Source organism: Erinaceus europaeus, chromosome 1, assembly GCF_950295315.1.
Source record: "Erinaceus europaeus chromosome 1, mEriEur2.1, whole genome shotgun sequence".
Classification (NCBI taxonomy): Eukaryota; Metazoa; Chordata; class Mammalia; order Eulipotyphla; family Erinaceidae; genus Erinaceus; species Erinaceus europaeus.
The window spans coordinates 122784903-122807715 of record NC_080162.1 but is presented as its reverse complement, the minus strand read 5'-3'; the positions used below and the strand labels follow the sequence as shown (position 1 = coordinate 122807715).

Below are 22813 nucleotides of genomic sequence, written 5' to 3'. Positions count from 1 at the left end.
GCGGAGCGGGAACGCAATGTGTCTTTACTGATCAGAGACAACGCTTTCATATATTTTGAAATGGAAGTGGCAAGTCAGAAAAGGAAATGGCTAGGAAAGGGGGTGGAGAAAAAGGAAAGAGGGGGCTAATGTTAGAAACTCCCTTAGCAACTGTTGCAAAGGTTTTAACCGATGGGATTAATTAATACCCTGAAGGAAGGGCAGGTCGCGAGGTAGAAAGAAGATAGATCAGGCAAAATAATGATTATGTAAACAGGCCGTAGTGTCAGCAATGGAGGATGGAGCAGGGGGGCTGCCCGACAGACCCCCTTTCTCTTCTCTCGCCTGCTCTTGCCCTGTCTTTTAGTCTTCTTGACTTTTCCCTGGACTCATGCATTCTGAAAGCTGATGAGTAGAGAATGGACTTGTGGCTGAAAATAACTCATGCTTTGTGTCAGCTATTTAGGTTTTTAAGTCTTTCCCTTCTTGAACTATTCTATTACCATAGTTTTTAAGAACTTAATAAAATCACCAATTTTAAATACCCTAAAAATACAGTCCCCCAAAAGAATCTTTTTTATTTTTACAATACTACCAGGAACAGCTTCTTTTAAAAATTCTTTTACATTCCTCCTAAAATTCTTCCCAAAGATCTTTCCTAATGTGCAGTCTCAAAGGGGACTCTGAAATAGTTATTATTTATCTTTCTACTATTTTACATTTCAAGCTATTTGTGTGTTCTTAAAAACATAACCATCTGTCTCTTATCTGTGGCAGGAACTACATACAGCAACCAGGAAAATGCTGTCTTCCAAGAGACGGTAACATTATTCAGCTAGAAAGAAAGATATTGGCACCCTGGGATAGGTTTTCCAGCTACAGTTCATACTCAGTTTCTAACTTTTCTCTGAAACTACTTGAGAAGCCCAAGGATATGCTTTTTTCTCTGGTCACAAAATTCAGATACACACTGTCACAGCTTAGAGTAAATTCCAGTAATGTGAAGTCAAAGAAAAGGCACAGGCTCCAGAAGATTTTATATTTTACATTTCCTACTAGCTAGGAGTACAAATAAGATAGCAAATGAATTGGACCACTTCAGCGTACAAAATGGGGCAAGAGCATGAAGCCAGGGATATGAAGAGAGAGAAGTATCAGATGCTACAACACAAGTGTGTGAGTTTGGCAAATTTCTAAAACTCTATACTTCAGTTTCCTCAAATGCAAACTGGAAATAATGATATATCTACTTGACGGAGTTTTGGGGAGGCTGAAATGAGTTAGTATGAGAATACTACATGGGGTGTCTGGGGGAATAATACCTCAGTTGGCACACTAGACTTTCACACTTGATGCTCCTGGTTTTATCCTTGGGAATGAACACTGTATGTACTGGAATGGTGCTTGGGTTTTTCTCCCTCCCTCTCCTTCTCTCAGCCTTGTGTGAAATCCTCTCTTACATGTAATATATAAATAAAATAAATATTTTTTAAAAAAGATCCCTGCACTTAGTGGCATCTGGTGTAGAATTGTTGGGACATGAACATAATTAGCATACCGCTGAGGTAAGTCTGAGGACCCTACAACAGACTTATGCAAAACCACAAGGGATTGTGGGTGTATCAGAAGTTATTTAAGTGACTGCTGGCAGAGATTGTGCATGGTTCCTGTTGCTCTTCTCCTGTTCTCCTTCTCCCCAGGACCCATCATGTTGCTTTTTAAGTACTATATAGAATATACAGTGATGACCAATATTATCATTGGTATGTGCTATGTAAATAACTACTTGAGTAGCTGTAATATATATAGCTACTTGTGTAGTTATTAATTATAATTATTATATATTTTATAATATATAATAAAATAATGAATATATTATATTATTTGTTATATTATATATTATAATTACTATGATATAATATATAATATAAGAAAGAATGACACTAGAAAATATTACTACTTCTCTCCCATCTTTAGTCCTTTAACAGCACAAAACAGATCATGTAAAATCTGTAGAATGTGGGTTTATATTAACTAAACGGTAATTTCCAGCTTAACTCAGTCTTGGAGGGGGAGGTGTAATCTTGAAATGTAACAGTCATTTCTAGTTTCTTCTTTCAAAACTATCCTTAACAATTGTTTTTTTTTTTTCTTCCTCCAGGGTTATTGCTGGGGCTCAGTGCCTGTAATATAAATCCACTACTCCTGGAGGCTATTTTTTCCATTTTTGTTGTTCTTGTTGTTGCTGTTATTGTTGTTATTACTGTTGCTGTTGTTGGACAGGGCAGGGAGAAATTGAGAGAGGAGAGGAAGACAGAGAGGGGGAGAGAAAGATAGACACTGGCAGACCAGCTTCATCGCTTGTGAAGCGACTCCCTCCTGCAGGTGGGGGAACTGGGGGCTCAAACTGGAATCCTTACACTGGTCCTTGAGCTTTGCACACAGCCCCCTTAAAACTGGTATTTTTAATAGTGAATAGTCAAGAGTTTGAAGGGGCAAAGCATTATGGATTGATCATCTTCTCAAAAAAAAAAAGTTATTGAGACTTCACATTCATGGTTAACATGGGTCCCACATAGACTTGAAGAAATATATATACAGGGTTCTTTTACTCAGATAAAAAGTAAGGATGAAATGCTCCAGAATTCATTTTACTGTTCAACTTAGTGGATTCCATGTGACTCTGCATGGCTGTGTGATAGCCCTAGCCAAGTCAAATCCTTTGTCCAGGATTTGGGAGAACTTATCTACAGAAATACTCCTTCCTGTAGGAGACCAAGCTAAATCTCTCTCTCCCACACCCAGTAATCAAGAAGCCAGGCTGTAAATTGTTCTAGATGTGCAAATAGATTTCTTTGCCTGACTAGTTTTGGGAAAAACAAAACAAACAAACAACTGTCTCACAAGGGACACTTATACACTAATTTAATTCTGAATAGAAAATGTTGCATAAAATGTTCCATACAAAACAATATTATTAATATCCTTAATTAAAACAAAAACAGTTTCAGCACACAGATTCAGCCAAATTAGTAAAATTACATATTAGGTAACTGGGTTGCTAAGCAATATTACATCCTCATTTTACTTAATTGCTGTAATTAGCTCCCAGCAGATGCCACAACATAACCCAGAGAGAGAGAGAGAGAGAGAGAGAAACTGATCAGATTCCTTAAATGGCTCTTGAACTCTCAAATACTTTTTTCCATTGCCACCACTAATAGAGTCCACCAGTTGGCAAACTCTCTAGGAAGGAAGTGAGAGGGAAAATAACCACTGAAACCCAAGCATTGGGTAGGAGAGGCTGCCTAGGGACCACCATGCAAGTCCTCAATCACAAAATGCTGAAATGTTATTTTAGCTCCACCTTCTAGCTTATCTTTCATCTGAAGATAATAATGAAAGACTTAAGAAAGGCCCCATCTCCTGAAAAGTTCATATTCTTGAGGGATATAAGCAAAGGCCGACTAACTACAAAATGAGCAGCAAAGTCAATTAGAATCAACCATTAATTAGTAATTATGTTTAGGTAGATTTCCAGAGACAAATAATTGTTCACCATAATTTCCCATGACCATGTGACCTTTTACAGCCAGCTGCCAGCAGTAATATGGAGAGAGGAAGGTGAAAAGTTGCATTATCAATGTCTCACTTCTCAAGCAAGAAATCCAATGGTTCTGGGTGGTAAAGGAGTTGTTCAGGATAAGAAACTTAGGTTCATCTGACTACAGAAAATTCTGTACATTTTTGTCATGCTGAGCAAGGGGATCAATCCTGCAAGTCATGAACTTCAGATAGGAAAGACACTGAAATGAGGATGTTTCAACACCTTAGAAAAATTTTCTTTTCTTTTCCTTTTTGTTGTTACTAGAGAGTCACTGCTCCAAGTTGAGTTTTTCCAATAGAAATACAGGGACAGAAAGTCACCACAGCACTGAAGCTTCCTTCAGTGTGGTGGAGGCTGGGCTTGAAACTATGTTGTGAGCAGTAACAAGCAAGTGAACACTTCATGTGAATTATCTTGCTAGTGCAGGGAAATTTTCCTTTGGAAGTCTTTTTTTTTTTTCCTTCCAGGGTTATGGCTGGGTCTCGGTATATGCACTACGAATCTATTGTTCCTGGTGGCCATTTTCTTTCTTCTTCTCCTTCTCCTTCTCCTCCTTCTCCTTCTCCTTCTCCTTCTCCTTCTCCTTCTCCTTCTCCTCCTTCTCCTTCTCCTTCTCCTTCTCCTTCTCCTTCTCCTTCTCCTTCTCCTTCTCCTTCTTCTTCTTCTTCTTTTTATTGGATAGGATAGAAAGAAATTGAGAGAGGAGGGGGAGATAGAGAGGAAGAGAGAAAGAAAGACAACTTTGGACTTGCTTCACCACTTGTGAAGCATTAAAAAATTTTTTTTATTAACTTATTCCCTTTTGTTGCCCTTGTTGTTTTATTGTTGTAGTTATGATTGATGTTGTTGTTGTTGTTGGATAGGACAGAGAGAAATGGAAAGAGGAGGAGAAGACAAAGAGAGGGAGAGAAAGACAATTGCAGACCTGCTTCTCTACCTGTGAAGCGATTCCCCTGCAGGTGGAGAACTGGGGGCTCAAACCGAGATCCTTACACAGGTCCTTGCGCTTTGCGCCACGTGCACTTAACCCACTGTGCTACCGCTGACTCCCCGGTATTTTTTTTTTGTTGTTTTTGCAGGCTCCCGCCAGGGCCTCAAAACAGGATCCTTGCGTTTTCTACTGTGTGTGTACTTGACCCAGTGCTCCACTGCCTGACCCTCCTTTGAAAATGTTTTTAAAAATTTCCCAATTGTGGTGGCTCATCTGATTGAGCAACCACATTACAGTGCACAAGGACTCAGGTTCAAATCCCTGGTCCCCACTTGCAGGGAGGAAGCTTCATGAGTGTTCGAACAATGCTCTCTTTCCCTCTCTATCCCCCCTTTCCATCTCAGTTTTTCTCTCTATCCAAAATAAATAAATAAAATTTAAAAATAAAAAAAATTCTCCTATCACTAACATCTATCATAGTGTTGGACCCTAACTGAAGACTAACAACATTTCTTAAATTGAATAGTGCATTCCTGCCTCAATGAGGAAGTCACCAATAGGCTGTCTTTTTGTTAAAAATAGCTTTTGTTTAAAGTAAGCTGCTCTGATTCTAGCATAAGTCACACCCCATATAAATTCAGGGGTTGCAGCCTTCCTACTTCCATCCTTCCTTTCCATCTCCCAACACAGAAATTGATAATACTTTATTCACTCAATCCTTCTATGTCAGTGACTTTGATTTAAGAAGCTAAGAGTGTTTGGTGGAGGATAAGGTGAATTACACTATGTGTGGGTATGAAAATATGCCCCTGGAGCCTCATAATTTTGTAAAAATATTTAAACCACTAACAAAAAAGAAAAGAATTTTAAAAAGATGTGTGAGTGCTTGATAAATGTAATGTTACATGGGGTCAAATTACTTATAAGTCATTCACACACTGATTCAATTATGTTCTCTAATCTTAACATTGTTAACATTTTTCAATCATCTGTTATATCTCAGTCATATGGGAAGCACACATATATCTCAAATACTACCATCAATAATTGGATGAAGCAGAAGATGTCATTGTCACGCTCATATCAATAAGAAAAATGAAAAAAATAATAAGAAAAATGAGTTGGTGGGAGTCGGGTGGTAGCGCAGTGGGTTAAGTGCACATGACGCAAAGCACAAGGACTGTCTCAAGGATCCTGGTTTGAGCCCCGGCTCCCCACCTGCAGGGGAGTCACTTCACAGGCGGTGAAGCAGATCTGTAGGTGTCTATCTTTCTCTCCCCCTCTCTGTCTTCCCCTCCTCTCTCCATTTCTCTCTGTTCTAACAATGACTACATCAATAACAATAACAATTACAACAACAATAAAAAAACAAGGGCAACAAAAGGGAAAATCAATAAATATATTAAAAAAATGAGTTGGTAGAGATTAATGTTTTGCCCAGGATCACAGTGTAAGTAGAGGTCTGGTGATTTAATTGCTGTATTATTTGTTGGTTAATTAATAATAAATTTAAATTAGTCTATAAATCTCCTCATTCTGCTAATTTCCCACCTAGCAACTCTAAGGAGTTCCCCACTTGGCAGTGAGGAAGCGGGACAGAGGCTGAAAGTTAGTCTGACAGACAGCAACTTAGGTCTACCTGCATATCAGGTGTCAGGCTCAGAGAAAAACTAGTATAGTCATGAACCCTTTGGAATATAACTAAAATAGGCATGCTAGCTATCTTCAAAATGGAGACCTCAAATCTTCATCTGCAATATTCCAGTCTTTCGGTTCATGACTAGTCAACAATTTGTTCAGCTTTATATGTTAACTCTTTTTTCAGCTACCAAGTTCCAGATGCTACCATGATGCCAACTGGACTTCCCTGGGCAGATGACTCCAATGTGTCCTAGAGCTCCGATTCCCCAGAGTTCTGCTTCACTAGGGAAAGAGAAGGACAGGTTGGTAGTATGAATCGACCTGCCAATGCCCATGTTCAGTGGGGAAGCAATTGTAGAAGCCAGATTTCCACCTTCTGCACCCATAATGACCCTGGGTCCATACTCCCAGAGGGTTAAAGAATAGGAAAGCTGTCAGGGGATGGGATGGGATAGGGAGTTCTGGTGGTGGGAATTATGTGGAGCTGTGCCTCTCTTATCCTATGGTTTTTGTCAGTGTTCCCCTTTTATAAATAAAAATTAAAACAAAAAAAAGTTAGTCTGAACAGTAGGCATATGTAGAAAATGTCAAGCATGGGTACATAGGCATCAATTTTATATAGTGTACATCCTTGGGTACATAAGTCGTTTTATGTTACCTTAGATAACAACCACAGAGATACACCCTCAGAGTGAGTCCTTCCCAAACTTGGTGTAAAACCACAGGCTGATTGGAACTTAATCTCTGACAAATGCAATTACCAAATGTTCCTAAAATTTCTGAGACTAGTCCAAGGCAGCAACTACTTTTTGCACTTACAAATAAAAGTTCCTTAGGTGAACCAAACATACCCATCCAAAAAGATTTATGTATACCTATGTTCATAGCAGCACAATTTATAATAGACAAAACCTGGAGGCAACCCAGGTATCCAACAACAGATGAGTGGCTCAGTAAGTTGTGGTATATATACACACAATGGAATACTACTCAGCTATTAAAAATGGTGAGTTCACCTTCTTTACCCCATCTTGGATGGAGCTTGAAGAAATCATGTTAAGTGAGGTAAGTCAGAAACAAAAGGATGATTATGGGATGATCTCAATCATAGACAGAAGTTGAAAAACAGTATCAGAAGGGAAAACTCAAAGCAAAACTTGGACTGGAGTTGGTGTATTGCACCAAAGTAAAAGACTCTGGGGTGGGGGGAGAAGGTTAAGGTCCTGGAACATGATGGCAGAGGAAGATCTAATGGGGGTTGAACTGTTATGTGGAAAACTAGGAAATGTTATGAATGCACAAGCTATCATTTTTTACTGTCAACTGTAAACCATTAACCCCCCAATCAAGAAAAAAAAAAGTTCCTTAGGCACCAAAGATTACCCAACTTAGTGACTCTGGTTCTCCAGTGATGTCAAAGAAGAGAAGTGCATATTCATCAGTATAAGTTCATCTCAGCTAGAATCATCATCCATTTTCAAAAGCTATACATTTCCTACTTTGGACAACTGCTGGGACTCTGTGTGCAGAATTTCTGGGTTAAACTTCCTCTAGAATTCCCAAATATTGTGACCTTAATAGTCACTCTCTACAGGCCTACCTTATTTGCTAATTATGATGACAGTGAAAAATATTTTTTTACTCCATGTGGACAAGATAACCTTTTTAAAAAATGTTCAGCAACACCAAATAAGCTTTCATTAAGCAAAAGAAAGAAAAAGTCCCCCAAAGACTCATGAAAATCTGAGGAATGAGAATCACAGCATGTTTGCAGACTTCCTGAGTTCACTGCTGTAAGTTGCACCGCTGATGCACAAGGGCACTACATGGAATTGTGTCAGTGGGAAAAGTGACTGGCCATAAACCTCTGTGTAGTGGCTGACACCACACACACTGTGAACAGTTCTGGTACCTCTGCTATGAAACACAATTAAATTCCATCTTCTAGAAAAAGATGAATTAGTTGTGTCTGGACTTAACAAATCAACTATGAACTGTCTGAAGGAATAACTTGATTTAGAAGATATCTTTTCCGTCTTGGCAATAATCCTAGACAGTTTCTTTTGCATGAGGGAAAACTCTCTCTCTGATATTCTGAACAGAATTTTTTTTTTGCCTCCAGGGTTACTGCTGGGGCTCAGTGCCAGCATTATGAATTCACTGTTCCTCCAGGCCATTTTTTTCCATTTTTTATTGGATAGGACAGAAAGAATTGAAAGAGGAGACAGAGAGGAGGAGAAAAAGATAGACACCTGCAGACCTGTTCAGGGGCTTGAACCAGGATCCTTGCTCCAGTCCTTGTGCTCTGTATTATGGCCACTTAACCCAGCTTCCCTGGAGAGAACTTCTTAGCACTACTAAAGGAAAAGACAGGACCGGCAGTTATCCAGTTGTACTGTCCCAGGCACTGAGTTTAAAAAGACTGTGCATGTATCATTGGCATGGATTGAATTCTAGTTCCTGCCTCAAATCATATGTTAAAGTGTTACTTACAAATATGATAGTATCTGGATACAGATTCTCTAAGATGTTCATTAAAGTTTTTTTTCTTTCTCTCTCTCTTTCTTTCTTTCTTTCTTTCTTTCTTTCTTTCTTTCTTTCTTTCTTTCTTTCTTTCTTTCTTTCTTTCTTTCTTTCTACCAGAGCACTGTTCAGCTCTGGTTTATGGTGGTGCAGGGGATTGAATCTGGGACTTTGGAGCCTCAGGCATGAGAGTCTGTTTGCATAACCATTATGCCATCTACCGTCCGCCCAATGTTCATTAAAGTTAAAGGATGGGTCCTGATAGAACTAGTGTCCTTATCACAAGAAATGCCTGGGGATGGGAAATAGCTCATTTGGCCAGAGGCATGCTTTGCCATGCACAAGGCCTTAGGTTCTAGCCACAACGATGGGAGCATCACTGATATAGTGTTGTGTCACTTCTGTCTCTTCTTATTCTCTTTCTAAAGATGAAGCAATAAGGACACTGGCTAAGCTAGATGACCTCACCAGTGAGACCTGAAGTCTCACCTCCCCAGAGCCCTCCACCACTAGGGAAAGATAGAAACAGGCTGGGAGTATGGATCGACCTGCCAATACCCATGACCAGTGGAGAGGCAATTACAGAAGCCAGAACTCCCACCTTCTGTACCCCATAAAAATCTTTGGTTCATACTCCCAGAGGGATAATAAATAGAGAAGTTTCCAGTGGAGGGGATGGAACAAGGAACTCTGATGGTGGGAGCTGTGTGCAGTTGTACCCCTCTTATCTTATAACCTTGTTAAGCATTATTAAATCACTAATAAAATTATAAAATTGAGAAAAAACTTGGCCCTGGGAAAGCTGCTGAATGGTGGTGTTATTCAACGTAGTAGTACCACATAAAATAAAAAGAAACTAAAGGGCTCTCCCTATCCACTTTTAATGGTATATGCAGTTTTTTCCAGGAACTGATAATATTGGCACCCTTTGTCTTAGACTTCCACTTCCAAGTTTCAGAACTGTGAGAAGATAAGTACCTGTGGTTTAAGATGCCTACATTGCAGTGTTTTGTTATGACAGTCCCTACTGACTAAGAGAGGACTCATATAGTAATTTTCATGACCACTCCACAGTAGGCATTATGGCCCAAGTTTCCTGAGGAGCAAATCGAGGATCAGAGAGGGCCAGTAATTTGCTGCAGGTCACACAGCTTATAAACTGAGACCTCACTGGGCAAAACTGAATGTAAAGCCATTTGACAAGTCCAACATTGTGCTTTTTACTTTTTTATAGTAAGCTTTCTACTTTTTAGGAGACATTTTTTCCTTGGGATTGATTATTCTCTATTATTATTTTCTTCCCCCTAAATAATATTTTACAAAATCTACATGCTACAACAAAGACCTGTGACTTTTTAGTCACTTTTTCCTGGTGTGCTGAGACAGTCTGAAATATGTGGCCAATGAACTCAAGAACTAGCGAGATAGCATAATGGTTATACAAAAAGACTTTTATGCTTGAAGCACAAAGGTACGAGGTTCAATCCCCAGTATCACCACAAGCCAGTGGTGAGTAGTGCTCTAGAAAAACAAACAAACAAACAAACAAATAAATCTGAACCACCATAAGCCAGAGCTGTGCTGTGTTTAGGTAAAAAAAAAAAAAAAATACTGGGTGGGGTGTTGGGTGGTGGCACACAGGGTTAAAGGTACATAGTACGAAGTACAAGGACCTGCAAAAGGATCTGGGTTTGAACCCCTGGTTCCCACCTGCGGGGGCGGGGACAGTCTATACAATCAGTGAAGCAGGTCTACAAGTGTCTTTCTCTCTCCCTCCTTATCTTCCCCTCCCCACTCAACTTCTTTCTGTCCTATCCAGCAACAACAACAAAGTGGAAAAAATGGTCTCCAGAAGCAGTGGATTTGTAGTGCAGGCACCAAGCCCTAGCAATAACCCTAAAGGCAAAACAAACAAACAAACAAAAAACTGGGTAATGAAATAAAAATTGTGATAACTAAATTTATTTAGCACTTACAGAGTACAATCTTAGACACTTTTAACTGTTGAATGTAATCTTCAGAAACTCTATCAAGAGATACAGATATTATCCAAAATGTGTGAGAAACACAAGGCAAAAAGATTGTGTGCTTAATTTCTCTCTGTCCTATCCAACAAAAAATAAATAAAATAAAAGATACAGTGAGACATGCAAATATATAGAACACATGAAAAGTAAAGAGCTGGGAGTTGGGCAGTGGTGCAGCAGGTTAAGTGCCTGTGGCGCAAAGTGTAAGGATCCTAGTTCGAGCCCCCGGCTCCCCACCCGCAGGGGAGTCGCTTCACAGGTGGTGAAGCAGGTCTGCAGGTGTCTTTCTCTCCCCCTCTCTGTCTTTCCCTTCTCTCTCCATTTCTCTCTGTCCTATCCAACAACAATGACATCAAGAACAACAATAATAACTATAACAATAAAACAACAAGGGCAACAAAAGGGAAAATAAATAAATATTTTTAAAAAACTTAAAAAAAGAAAAGTAAAGAGCTACTTGGTGAGACTTCTCTGGGCAGAGGACCCCACCAACATGTTCTAGAGCCCCGCCTTCCCAGACCCCTTCCTGACCAGGGAAAGAGAGAGACAGGCTGTGAGTAAGGATCAACTTGGCAATGTCCATGTTGAGTGGGGAAGCAATTACAGAAGCCAGACCTTCCACCTTCTGCACCCTATCCTGGGCATATACTCCCAGAGGGATAAAGAATAGGAAAGCTATCAAGGGAGAGGATGGGTGAATTGTGTGGAATTGTACCCCTCTTATCCTATGGTCTTGTCAGTGTTTCTATTTTATATATATAAAAAAAATCAGCAGGTGCAAGCACTGGGGTGACTTCTATAATGAAAAGACCCAGAATTTGCCTTTGACCTCTCTATCACTGTCAGCAGTAAGGACAGTGTCAGTCCAAGCTGCCAACTCAAAGGGCAGACTTTATGTGTATGGGGAGAAAACCTTCAATCTTTAATTGCACTGAAGCCTGTTCTACAGCCCAGAGCGACAAAAGGACTCCGTCTTCAGTATCATTACGCAGGGAAGGGAGGGTTTTTGTTTTTGTCAACGGGAATAGAAGGCAGTGGACCATAGCTAATGCATGCTAGCTATTGTGATAGGTGCATAAGTCAAAAGGTGCACTAAAAATTTATTTCGCCAATGTATATTCACCTCCCCTGGGCTTTGGAGACAACAGCATTCCAGCAAAGTGCATCTTAGCAGATGAGAAAGCTAGAAAAAGATGTAAGTGATTTACCTGAGGTTAAGTACTTTTCTGGGAAGAAGTATGACAGGAACCCCAGCTCCTACCATTGCTCCCTCTAAGGGATGAAGTAGGAATAACCAATGCTGCTTTAATATCTTAGACACAGTCTACCTCACAGCCTCCCAGTGTGGCTTCCTCATGAATGAAGACTTAATTTGAACTGTAGAAGGTGACTAAGAGTAAGCTGAGTCTCAACTGGATTGGCATAAGTTGAGTCCTTTTAAGAATATAGATTTTTGAAGTTTAGAGATTCAAAAAAATCAAATTATTTTTATTTTGTCATTATTTTCAAAAGTGATCTGAGTCTGATTCCAAGTCCCTAAAGGTTTTGTCTATTCATCTCTGGAGCTAAATCTAAGGTTATCCTTAGAGGTATCCAAAAATAAACAAAAACAAAAGTAAAAGGCATTTTGAAGAGTTTCATGTCTATAGCCATTTCTGAGTTAGCTCTTGCTCTTCTACTGGGTTACATTCTCAGACCTGTACCTGAGTCATGACTATAGCTCATTTGGCACTTCAGCCACTCTAGAACAGAGAATTTATGTCTATTTATCTCTTGCCTCAAAACTTCAGTTTACTATGTTCAACTGAACCAAATTCTTTCCAGAGTTTGTTGCACAGTGTTCAGTGATTAATTCAATGGACACTGAAGGGACCCAGTATTGCCAGGCACTATACTATGAAGTCACAAATATGACATAGCACACCTAGATTCAAGGTAAAGAAACAGAAGGAGAGAAGTAATAAAATGGTGCTCATGATCACAAAGCACAAGGAAGTTCATCTATGCTGATGACATCTGCTGTGCAACTCAGGCATCCAAGTTTGACATCCTCGAGGAAACACTCACGAAAGACATGTCTCTGATATCTGATTACTGTAAAAAATGGCGACTAATCCCTAGCACTGCAAAAACGGTATCATCTGTTTTCCATCTACACCATGCCTCGGCCTCGCGTGAGCTTAATGTGCAGCTTGGCGATATGAGAATCTGGCATGAAGCCCAGCCAGTCTATCTTGGCGTTACTCTCGATCGCACCCTGTCATTTCACGAACATCTCATAAAAACTGCAGCAAAGGTGGGTGCGAGGAATAACATCATTGCAAGACTGGCCAGCTCCTCATGGGGGCGCGAGCGCTTCCACACTACGATCATCATCTCTGGCATTATGCTATTCCACTGCAGAATACTGTGCCCCAGTATGGTTCCGTAGCCCCCATGTCCACTTGGTCGATTCCAAATTATATTCCTCTATGAGGATAATTTCTGGAACCATCCGTTCCACCCCGGTTCCATGGCTGCCAGTTCTTAGCAACATCGCCCCGCCAGATATTCGTCAGGATGCGGCATCATCTAAGTTCATTTCCCACGTCTACGCTCGACCGGACCTGCCATTATACGCGGATATCTTCGCCCACCCTGTCCAACGCTTGACGTCTCGTCACCCAATCTGGTCCCCTATGCCTACACTGAACTTCTCTGTTCCAGACTTTGCAGTCAGCTGAGGTAAAGAACAAACACCTCATCACAGACCCCTGCAAGCGTCAACCCGGCTTTGACCTAGCACGTTATGATTGGGCCCTCCTCAATCGCTATCGAACGGGCCATGGCCGGTGCGCCGCTATGCTCCATCGCTGGGGAGCCAGAGACGACCCGAACTGCCCCTGCGGCTACAGACAGACTATGACCCACATAGTCAACGACTGATACCTCTCCAGATTCAAAGGAGGTCTCGAAACTTTACATCAGGCTCAGCCTGATGCTGTTGACTGGCTACGGAAGAAGGGCAAACGCTAGAAGAAGAAGAACAAAGCACACAGGGGCTGGCAATGGAAGTGAGATGAAGATGCCAGCTAATTGGTAACAAGACTCAGGTATCACCTTCTTTGATTGAGCTCAGGTTATAAGCCTTCGGTGAAGGAAGCAAACTTGTGCTGCATTAAGAGAATCTTTCCACTAACCATAAATGTATATTGAAAGTACTAAGAAATGTGGCAGCCACTTTCATAGGGAGCATTGCACCACTGAGAAAGAACTTGTCAATGGTTTCTTACACTAAGTACACCAAATAAGCACAGTTGGATATTTCCATAGGATATTATTAGTGTCACCACAGGATGACCCTTGCTTGGTGAGTCTACATGCCACATGTGTGTATAGTTCATCTTAAAGGGAATGGAATAGAAATCCAGGAAGATGGCTAAGCAGAGACCAATATCAAGATAAACATCTTTTTGTCTCTGTGCTGCCTTATGTTTGATCACAAATAACTATTGGGTTAAAATTGTATGGGTATATTCTTTTTTTTTTTTTTTTGCCTCCAAAGTTATTGCTGGGGCTTGGTTCCTGTACCACTGCTCCTGTGGCCATTTTTTTTTCTCTTTTGATAGGACAGAGAGAAATTAAGATGGGAGGGGACGATAGAGAGAGATAGACATTTGCAGTCCTGCTTCACTGTCCATGAAGTGAACTGCCCCCTACAGGTGGGAAGCTGGGGAGCTCAAACTGTGGTTCTTGGGCTTCATAATATGTGCGCTTAACCCAGCATACCACCACCTTCCCCCCTGGACAATTTTTTTTGCCTCCAGGGTTATCACTGGGGCCCAATGCTGGCACTATGTATCCATTGCTCCTGGTGGTCTTTTGGATAGGACAGAGAGAAATTGGGAGGATAGAGGGAGGTAGAGAGATAGAGAGAGAAAGATAGATACCTGCAGACCTCTCCAGGCAGCAGGGGGCCTGAACTCAGATCCTTGTGTGGGTCCTTGTGCTTCATACTATGTGTGCTTAACCTGGTATGCCACCACCTGCCCCCCTATAGCTATATTCTTAAAGGAGCTTTCAATCACTGTTTTAACATTGAGCAGTGGCTGTACTGTGGTAGATGCTAAAGATCAAGTTAATTTCCAACTAGCAACATATCATGCCCAAATAGAAGGCAAAAATTACCTAGTAGCAAGAAGAGGGTATGTATGAACTGGGCTGAACCAGGCTTCCTTCCTCCGTGGCATGCTGTCATAGATTAAGAGGTCCTTTTCAGTCAGGACAACCAGGGCGGGCTTCCACTGTTTCTCACTCTCTCCAGGCACCTGAAACAGGAAGCAAAGAATTGTCAAACTATAACCCAAGAAAAAGATGGCAAAAAAGGAGTTTATATACCCCAATCAGAAGGCCTAACCATAGAAGGGCAGTGCAGTGGTGCACTGGTTGAGTGCATACATTATTATGTGGAAAGACCTGGGTTCAAGTCTCTAGTGCCCATCTGCAGGGGGTAAGCTTCAGGAGTGGCAGAGCTGTGCTGTAGGTGCTTCTCTTTCTCTCTCCCTCTCTGTCTTCTGTTTTCATATCAATTGCTGGGAGAGCTGTATTTGTCATGCAGGCAGCAAGAACCAGAGGTAGTTGCAATGAAAACAAAACTAAACAAAATCCAACCATAAAAATGTCTTTAGTTCAGGCCATAAAGTCAAATGGGAAGTCTAGTCATGAAACCAGCTTGGTTATGAATTCCAGATCAATCTTTCAAATGTGTTTTTTCAAGGTCCTTGATACATACAGTCAGTATAGCCAAGAGGCATCTCAGCTCCCAAACATCTGTCACACTTTCTCACCTGCCAGTGAGCACTGAAATTTGTATTTCATAGTGGGAGGCAGACGGCTGGGGGAATAAGAATTCCCAGCTGACTCTCTGGTAGAGTGCATCTGTTTTTATTAGGAAATTTGGTTGGTATGGTTTGAGAGTTTTTAAATAAACATCCAAAGGTTCTGTAAAATAGACTATGGTGGTAAATGCTTGTCTGGGCAAATCCGACATATCACAGCTTCTTTGTTCATCATTAGATTGCTTCTGTTACTCAGATGAAATTTTCTTATTCTATTGAGTGTTTTTTAAAATCCTTATTTATTATTGGATAGAGACAGAGAGAAACTGAGGAGTGGATAGAGAAGGAGAAAGACAGACAAACATCTACAGCCCTGCTTCACCATTTGTGAAGCTTTCCTCCTGCAGGTGGGGACCAGGGGCTTGAATCTGTGTCTTTGTGCACTTGAATGTGTGCACTTAACCAGGTGTGCCACTGCCTGGACCCTTCTACTGAATGTTTAACTCCATTCATTACCACCAATTCTGTATCTCAAGGACAGAGATGACCGGTCAGGGATATGAGAGGACTGAGGCATCAGTTGGATGATTGAAACCAATGGCCTTTAAAGTCCTTTTCAATCATCACTCTATGTTAACTCAGTATATTTCAAGAGCCTTGTGCTTCTGCTCAGTGTTGATCTTAAACTCCCTGTATTTTCTTCCATCTACAAAAATGCCCTTTTTGAAGTTGAACTCTGAGTCCTGGGACAACTCTTTCAGTTCAGTTTGGAAAAGCCTGCTACACTAGCCTTGTTACCCCAAGTGTGCCTCATGTTCAGCAGCATCAGCACTGTCTAGCAACTTGCTAGAAATGCAGAGTCACAGGCTCATGACCAACCTATTAAGTCAGAATCTGCACTTTAACAAAACTGTTAGGTGATTCATGTGTTCATTAAAACTCAAGAAGCACTGTGACAGATGAGAAGAAGATCATTTTTGACACTGACAATGAGTTTAGTGAAGGAAAATTCATACTCTCAGTACAAAACACTATCCAAAGTCAGAAAAAAAAGCAAGTTAGAGAGCAAGGTAAGTGCATGATGGAACTAATTTCTCTCCTTTCTATTCTTATCATTAATTTTTCTTAAATGTCATAGAGGACTCTGAATTGAGGTTGGCAGTAAGTGTGTATAATTTTAGGAATAAGTGATCAGATTGGAGAAAACATGCAGGATGGTAGAAGGGATAAGTTTTATAAGTCCGTTCATCTCCAGATCTGTTTCTGTATCTGTAGAATGGAGAAATAATAGTCTCTGTGTCAAAGGGTTACTGTGAAGAATAAATAAATCACGACTGTCTGAGCTAGAGTCCCCAATTTGTTAAGTATTGCCTGTGTGACTATGATCATGTTATTATGAACTGTGCTTCTGTTTCCTCATCGATAAGGATAACATATACAGGAGTGGTTAAGTATGCTTCTTAGGGAACTAGAATGCCTGAATGTAAATCATCTCCATACTTTACTAGTTGTGAGAGCTTTGGCAAGTCAGTTTATCTCCAGATCTCTGTATATATAAAATGGGGAAATAATAGTCCCTATGCCAAAGGATTACTGTGAAGAATAAATTATGATGTGTCTGATGTTTGGAGTAGTAAGTAATAATCACCAATAACAGTCAGTTAAGTAGGACATACCTCAGAAAGGTATGGGGAGATTTAATAAGACAATCTACTTAATATGCATATCATGGTAACTGGCAGATGGTAAGGCCCTCAGTCAAAATCTGGGTGGGAAAATCAAGAGAGACTCACTGAGTTTCAAACTTGTCAAACTTTCTTTGGAAAGCAACAATATGACAAGGTAATGACTTTCCTTGAGAAAAATTATAAGGAAAGTCAAGAACATCTTCATTGGTGATAACTTCAACACATTCTCTCCCTATTCTTTTTCTTTTTAGCAGGAAGAAATCTCCTAGAAAGCTATTTATACTAGAATGATTACCTTTATTTTTAATGTCCCATTTCCAATAATTCCAAATAAAAGTTCCATATTTATAAGCTATTTACACTAGAATGTGACTAATTGCTATATTTCTCCTTTTGTGTATTTTATAGGTCTGAAAAATTAACTTTAGTCTATTGCTTCATCCAACAAAGCATCTTTAAGAGAGAAAGATAGATTGTTAGAAGGCAATGTGCCAGACATTACAAGGTAAATATACTATGGTCTTAAGGCATCAAGCATTGGATGGGGGGGGGGAGGTTTAAAATAAAGTTTTTCCAGCTTCTACATTAAACCTAGTAAATTACTTCTCCAGATCATTAAATAGGACTGAAGAAGCTACAAATGTTCTTCCCAAAGTGCCTATCTTCCTTACCTAGTCAGGTATGATCCATTAACTTTGACTGGAACCAATCATTTAAGTGTGAACACAACTAAACAGCATTCTTCAAAAACATTATTAAGTTTGCAAAATAAACTTGGGTGGTACATATAGGCAGTAAAATGCAGAACTTTCTACTGGCAGAATCATGAAAACACACACACACACACACACAAACACACAGCGTTCAGTGGTATATAATTCCAGAGCTCTAAAACATTTACTGTCCTCCAAGGATTGCTGGGTGGGTATGTTAACTCTGCTGTGAGAATATGTGGAATAGGCATTTTCCACTATTCCTGCTGTGCAGAGGTTTGACTTTTAATACTTCATGAGTAGTTGAAGGTAGAAGTCTACTTATGAAGACAGATACATTTTTCAAAAAGGAAAGTTTGATGGGAAAGAGCAGGTTTTTAAACAATACTTTTTTGACAGATGATCCTCATAACACAAAGCCTTTCAAGAACACTTTTCAGGTACAAGTATTTGTGCTGTTGTTCTAATGACAACTTCCATTACAAATCTAAATTTTCTATTACTGAATGTGATGTCTGCAACAAATGTGAGATTCTATCTCAAACCCAGTTTCTTAGAACTGATTATATTTCTAATGAAGGAGATAAAGGGAAGGAAATAGTGAAATAGACACTCGATTCTGAACCTGTTCTTTGGTAAAACTGTTGTGAACCAAGTCCCAAGGCAAATTTTGCAAAGTAGAAGGAATTGAAGAGGGTGAATGGTAAGAACTGAGGGAAGGAGGCAAAAACTCCCTAACTTGAGATAAGTTTCATAAGTCACCTACTTCAACAGCTTTCAAACTTTTAGAATTCATTGAAGCTTCAGATCAGATTAAATCACAAGTCTCAGAAGAGAACTTAAAGCATTTGAAAAAGTACTTGTGAGGAGTTTGAGTGGGATCCTCAGCATTCCTTAGAGTTAGAAGCCACTGATCTTGTCTTCTCAGAAATACCCACACTCTTCAGATTATTTTCAAAGAGATGATTTTACCAAAACTTTTCACTGCATTTCATTTTTAGGTTCATTTTTAAATTAAAAAACTTGTCCTGCTTTATATTTTACTGTCTTTTAGTCACCAAGTTGCAGATGCTACCATGATGCCAACCTGACTTCCCTGGGAAGATGACCTCACCAATGTGTCCTGGTACCCCACCTCTTCCTCCACTAGGGAAAGACAGAAACAGGCTGGGGGTATTGATCAATCTGTCAACATCCATGTCCAGCAGAATAGCAATTATAGAAGCCAGACCTCCCACCTTCTGCTCCCCATAAAGATTGTTGGTCCATACTCCCAGAGGGATAAAGGATAGGGAAGCTTCCAATGGAGTGGATGGGATATGGAACTATGGGACTGTACCCCTCTTAACCTACAGTCTTGTTAATCATTATTAAATCACCAATAATTAATATGAGCTATTTTAATATAGGTACAATTATTAAAGTTAAATATAAAATAAAATAGCTAAATGAACATGGCAAAAATTATTTTTCTTTGCTAAGTCTAATGCCATAATCTCCCAAATAACATGACAGTGCTAAATTATTTCTAACAGTCTTTCCAACTTCAGACTTTGATTATCATCTTCACTTCAAAATCCCCTGCCCCTGTTTGGAACTGTTACAGTTATTAAGATTTTTTTTTTTTTTTAAATCAGGGTACTGCTGGGATTGAATCCTAGGCATCAGAACCTCAAGCAATGAAGCCTTTTTGCATGGCCATTATGATATCCACCCAACCTCTTCCAACTAGTATTCATTATGTTCTTTACCTCTTTTTTGTTCCCTGAACTATCCACAGGGCAAAAACAATGGGTAGTCTTTTCTCTTCCCCCTGCCAACTCATTCTTTTCAGCACATTTATTTTCTACCTTCTGCTCTAGCACAGGGTCTTTGGAGCCAAATGGTTTGGCTTCAAATTTAGCTTTGCATTTTCATGGGGAAGGACTCTGAGCAGATTACTTAACTATTATAAGCACTTGCTCACTGATGTGTAACCTCCTGATAAGGGTGTCCTACACATTTTGTGAGAATTAAACGAGACAATGTGTATAAAGCACTTTTCATGTGACAGATACATTAAACTATTTTTTCTCACTATTATACTCAGGAAATTCTAGATGTGGGGAAAGGGATTAACAAAAGAAAAAAGTTCACAATAGAAGAAGGTCATTCATAAATTTGTTTTTCAGATTATTGTTGTCTGGATAGCTTTTTAATTTAAGTCTTTCACCTCACAGTTGCTAAGTATTTAGAACAAAGGATATGATACCAAGGTAATATTAATTAGCATTTACCAACTTTCAAATGCTTTACAAACATTAGATAATTAATCTCTGCACAGGCTTTCAGAGAAGCAGATACAGATCATCTCCAAAGAAGAAGAACGAATTTAAGTGTGGCTATAGGGAATACAAGAAGTGCTCTAAAAATTTCCATTTAATTTGCAACTCTCTTCAAGTCTGTTCCAAGGAACCAGGCAATCAGCAATCAAGAAGCAGATGGGAAAGGGAGGTCAAACAGTTTGCAGAGCATTGGACTTAAAAAGATGAGGTCTTGAGTTCAGTCTCCAACATCACCCAAACCAGAGTGATGCTCTGGTTTTGCTTTTTCTCTTCTCAAAAATAAATAAATAAATAAATAAATTTTTGGTGATTGCACCAAAGCCAAGTACTCTGGGGAGGCAGGGCAGAGAAGTTTTTGGTGGGGGAGAAGGGGCCCTTTGGGGTCTTGGTGCATGATTGTGGAGGGAGACCTAAGTTAGGGGTGAGAGAATTTTATAGACATCTATCATGGAGCTGAGTTGAGAAATTGTACCCATGTGTCAACAACTGTACTATAAACCATTAACCCTCTCCTCTCCACTAAAATGATAAAATAAAATAAAGAACTCTATTGGGGTGGGGAGAGACATAAAGACTAGGCAAAACAGCTTTATGCCTCAGGCTCTGAGGTACCAGAATCTCACCAGCATCACAAACCAGAGCGAAGCAGTGCTCTGGAAAAGATAGGTGAGAAAGTGGCAATGGGGAATGAGAAAGAAGGCTGGAAAAAGTTGGTTCACAGCAAGTTTCACTGGGAATCTCTGCTTCCTCTCACAGAAGTCCCAAATTGTTTTGCATGTGAACACATACTGGCTTGAAAGTGAGGATTTGTGAGGTGATCCATCTTGTTTAATAGATGCCAAGACAATAATAAAAAATGGTAGAGAAAACAGAGTGAGAAGTATATAGTGATTATGGGACATTAAAAAAGGGAATCATTTCTACATGCCAACTCTGCCCAACATCCAACAGCGACACCCCCCCCCCCCCCGACTTCATGCCTGCTCATTCCAGCCAAATTCAGTGACTGGCTCTGGATTTCTATGAGTCACCTATAATAAAGCTCCAGATGCTGAGTTCATAACTGGAAAGCTCAACAGACAAGTTAACATGGACTTTGGTGCTTCGGTAACAGATAAATCACCACAGGTGTTGGCAGATGATTTCACTGAGAAATTCTACCAAATATATAAGAACAAAATAATACTAACTTTATACCAATACTTTCAGAAAAAAGAAAATCAGGAGATACTTTCTATTTATTTTAGAAAGTGTAGCAAAGTCAGAAAGGGCTAAATTTTTTTTTCAGTGAAAATGCTGGTGAGATAGTATAGTGGCTATGCAAAAGATATATATATGTATAGTCTTTTCTCTGTAGCTTTCTCTCTCTCTTTTTCTTTCTCCCTTTTTTTTTAAATTTATTTTTGCCTCTAAGGTTATCGCTGGGGCTTGGTGCAGGCACTATGAATCCACTGCTCCTGGTGACCATTTTTTCCATTTTATTGGATAGGGCAGAGAAAAATTGAGAGTGGAGGGGAAGATCGAGATGGGGAGAGAAAGACAACTGCAGACCTGCTTCATGGCCTGTGAAGCATCCCCCCTCCCCCGCAGGTCGGGAGCTTGGGGCTGGAACTTAGATCCTCTGCAGGTACTTGTGCTTCATACTGTGTGCGCTTAACTGAGTGAGCCACCATCCAGTCCCTGTAAGTCTTTCTTTTTTTTCATCAAAATAAATAAATAAAAGTTAAGAAAAAATTATCAGGGAGAAATTAATGGTAGCTGGTCATCGTGGGGTGGACAAAATAGCTTACTTGAATAACATACTGCTTTGCAGGCATTATGGTGATGTTCTTATTTATAAGAGGTCTTTTAGAACCTCTTTTAGATCTGGCTTGGTGATGGTTGCCTCCTTTAACTGTTGCCTGTCTGACAAGGTTTTGATCCCTCCATTTAGTCTGAATGAAAGTCTAGCAGCCTAGGTTGAAACCCGTTTTCATTCAGGGCTCAATAGATATCTTGCCATTCTCTTCTGGCTCTTAGAATCTGAATGGAGAAGTCTGCTGATAGTCTTATGAGTTTTCTCCTGTATGTGAATTTTTTTTCCTCTTGTAGCCTTTAGGATCCTTTCTTTATCTTTACTTCTTTTCATTGTAATTATGATGTGTCTTGGTGTCTTCAGGTCTGGGATGATTCTGTTTGAGACTCTCTGAGCCTCTTGAATCTTAATGTCCTTTCTGTTGTCTAGGTCTGAGAAGTTTTCTTCTATTATTTCCTCCAGGACGTTTACTTCCCCTTCCTCTCTTTCTTCCTCTGGTAGTGGAATTATGTCAACATTACTTCTTTTGAGATCATCCCATATGTCTCTGTTGTTGTTTTCAGTGTCTCTCAGTCTCTTTTTTAGCACTTTTACCTCATTCTCTGGCTAATTCTGTTTTCTGCTTTTGTTAATCTGCTTTCCCTTCCCTCAGCTTCCTTCTTCAGTTCAGTTACAGTATTAGCTGTTGTGCTATTTGGCCTTTTTAGCTCAGCTATTTCAGCTTTCATTTCTCTAATTACCTCGAGGTAGCTAGTATTTTCCTTGAGG

At 39.9% G+C, this 22813-nt stretch overlaps 1 protein-coding gene across 2 annotated transcripts in view; it reads right to left on the bottom strand.

Moving 5' to 3' along the window:
* Nucleotides 1–22813, bottom strand: part of SNTB1 (syntrophin beta 1) — a 356345-nt gene that overhangs the window by 23416 nt on the left and 310116 nt on the right. For both annotated transcript variants that reach the window (XM_060195661.1, XM_007526224.3), the window contains exon 4: nucleotides 14876–15015. In XM_060195661.1, the coding sequence (XP_060051644.1) occupies nucleotides 14876–15015 (140 nt within the window). The remainder of the gene's footprint in view (nucleotides 1–14875; nucleotides 15016–22813) is intronic.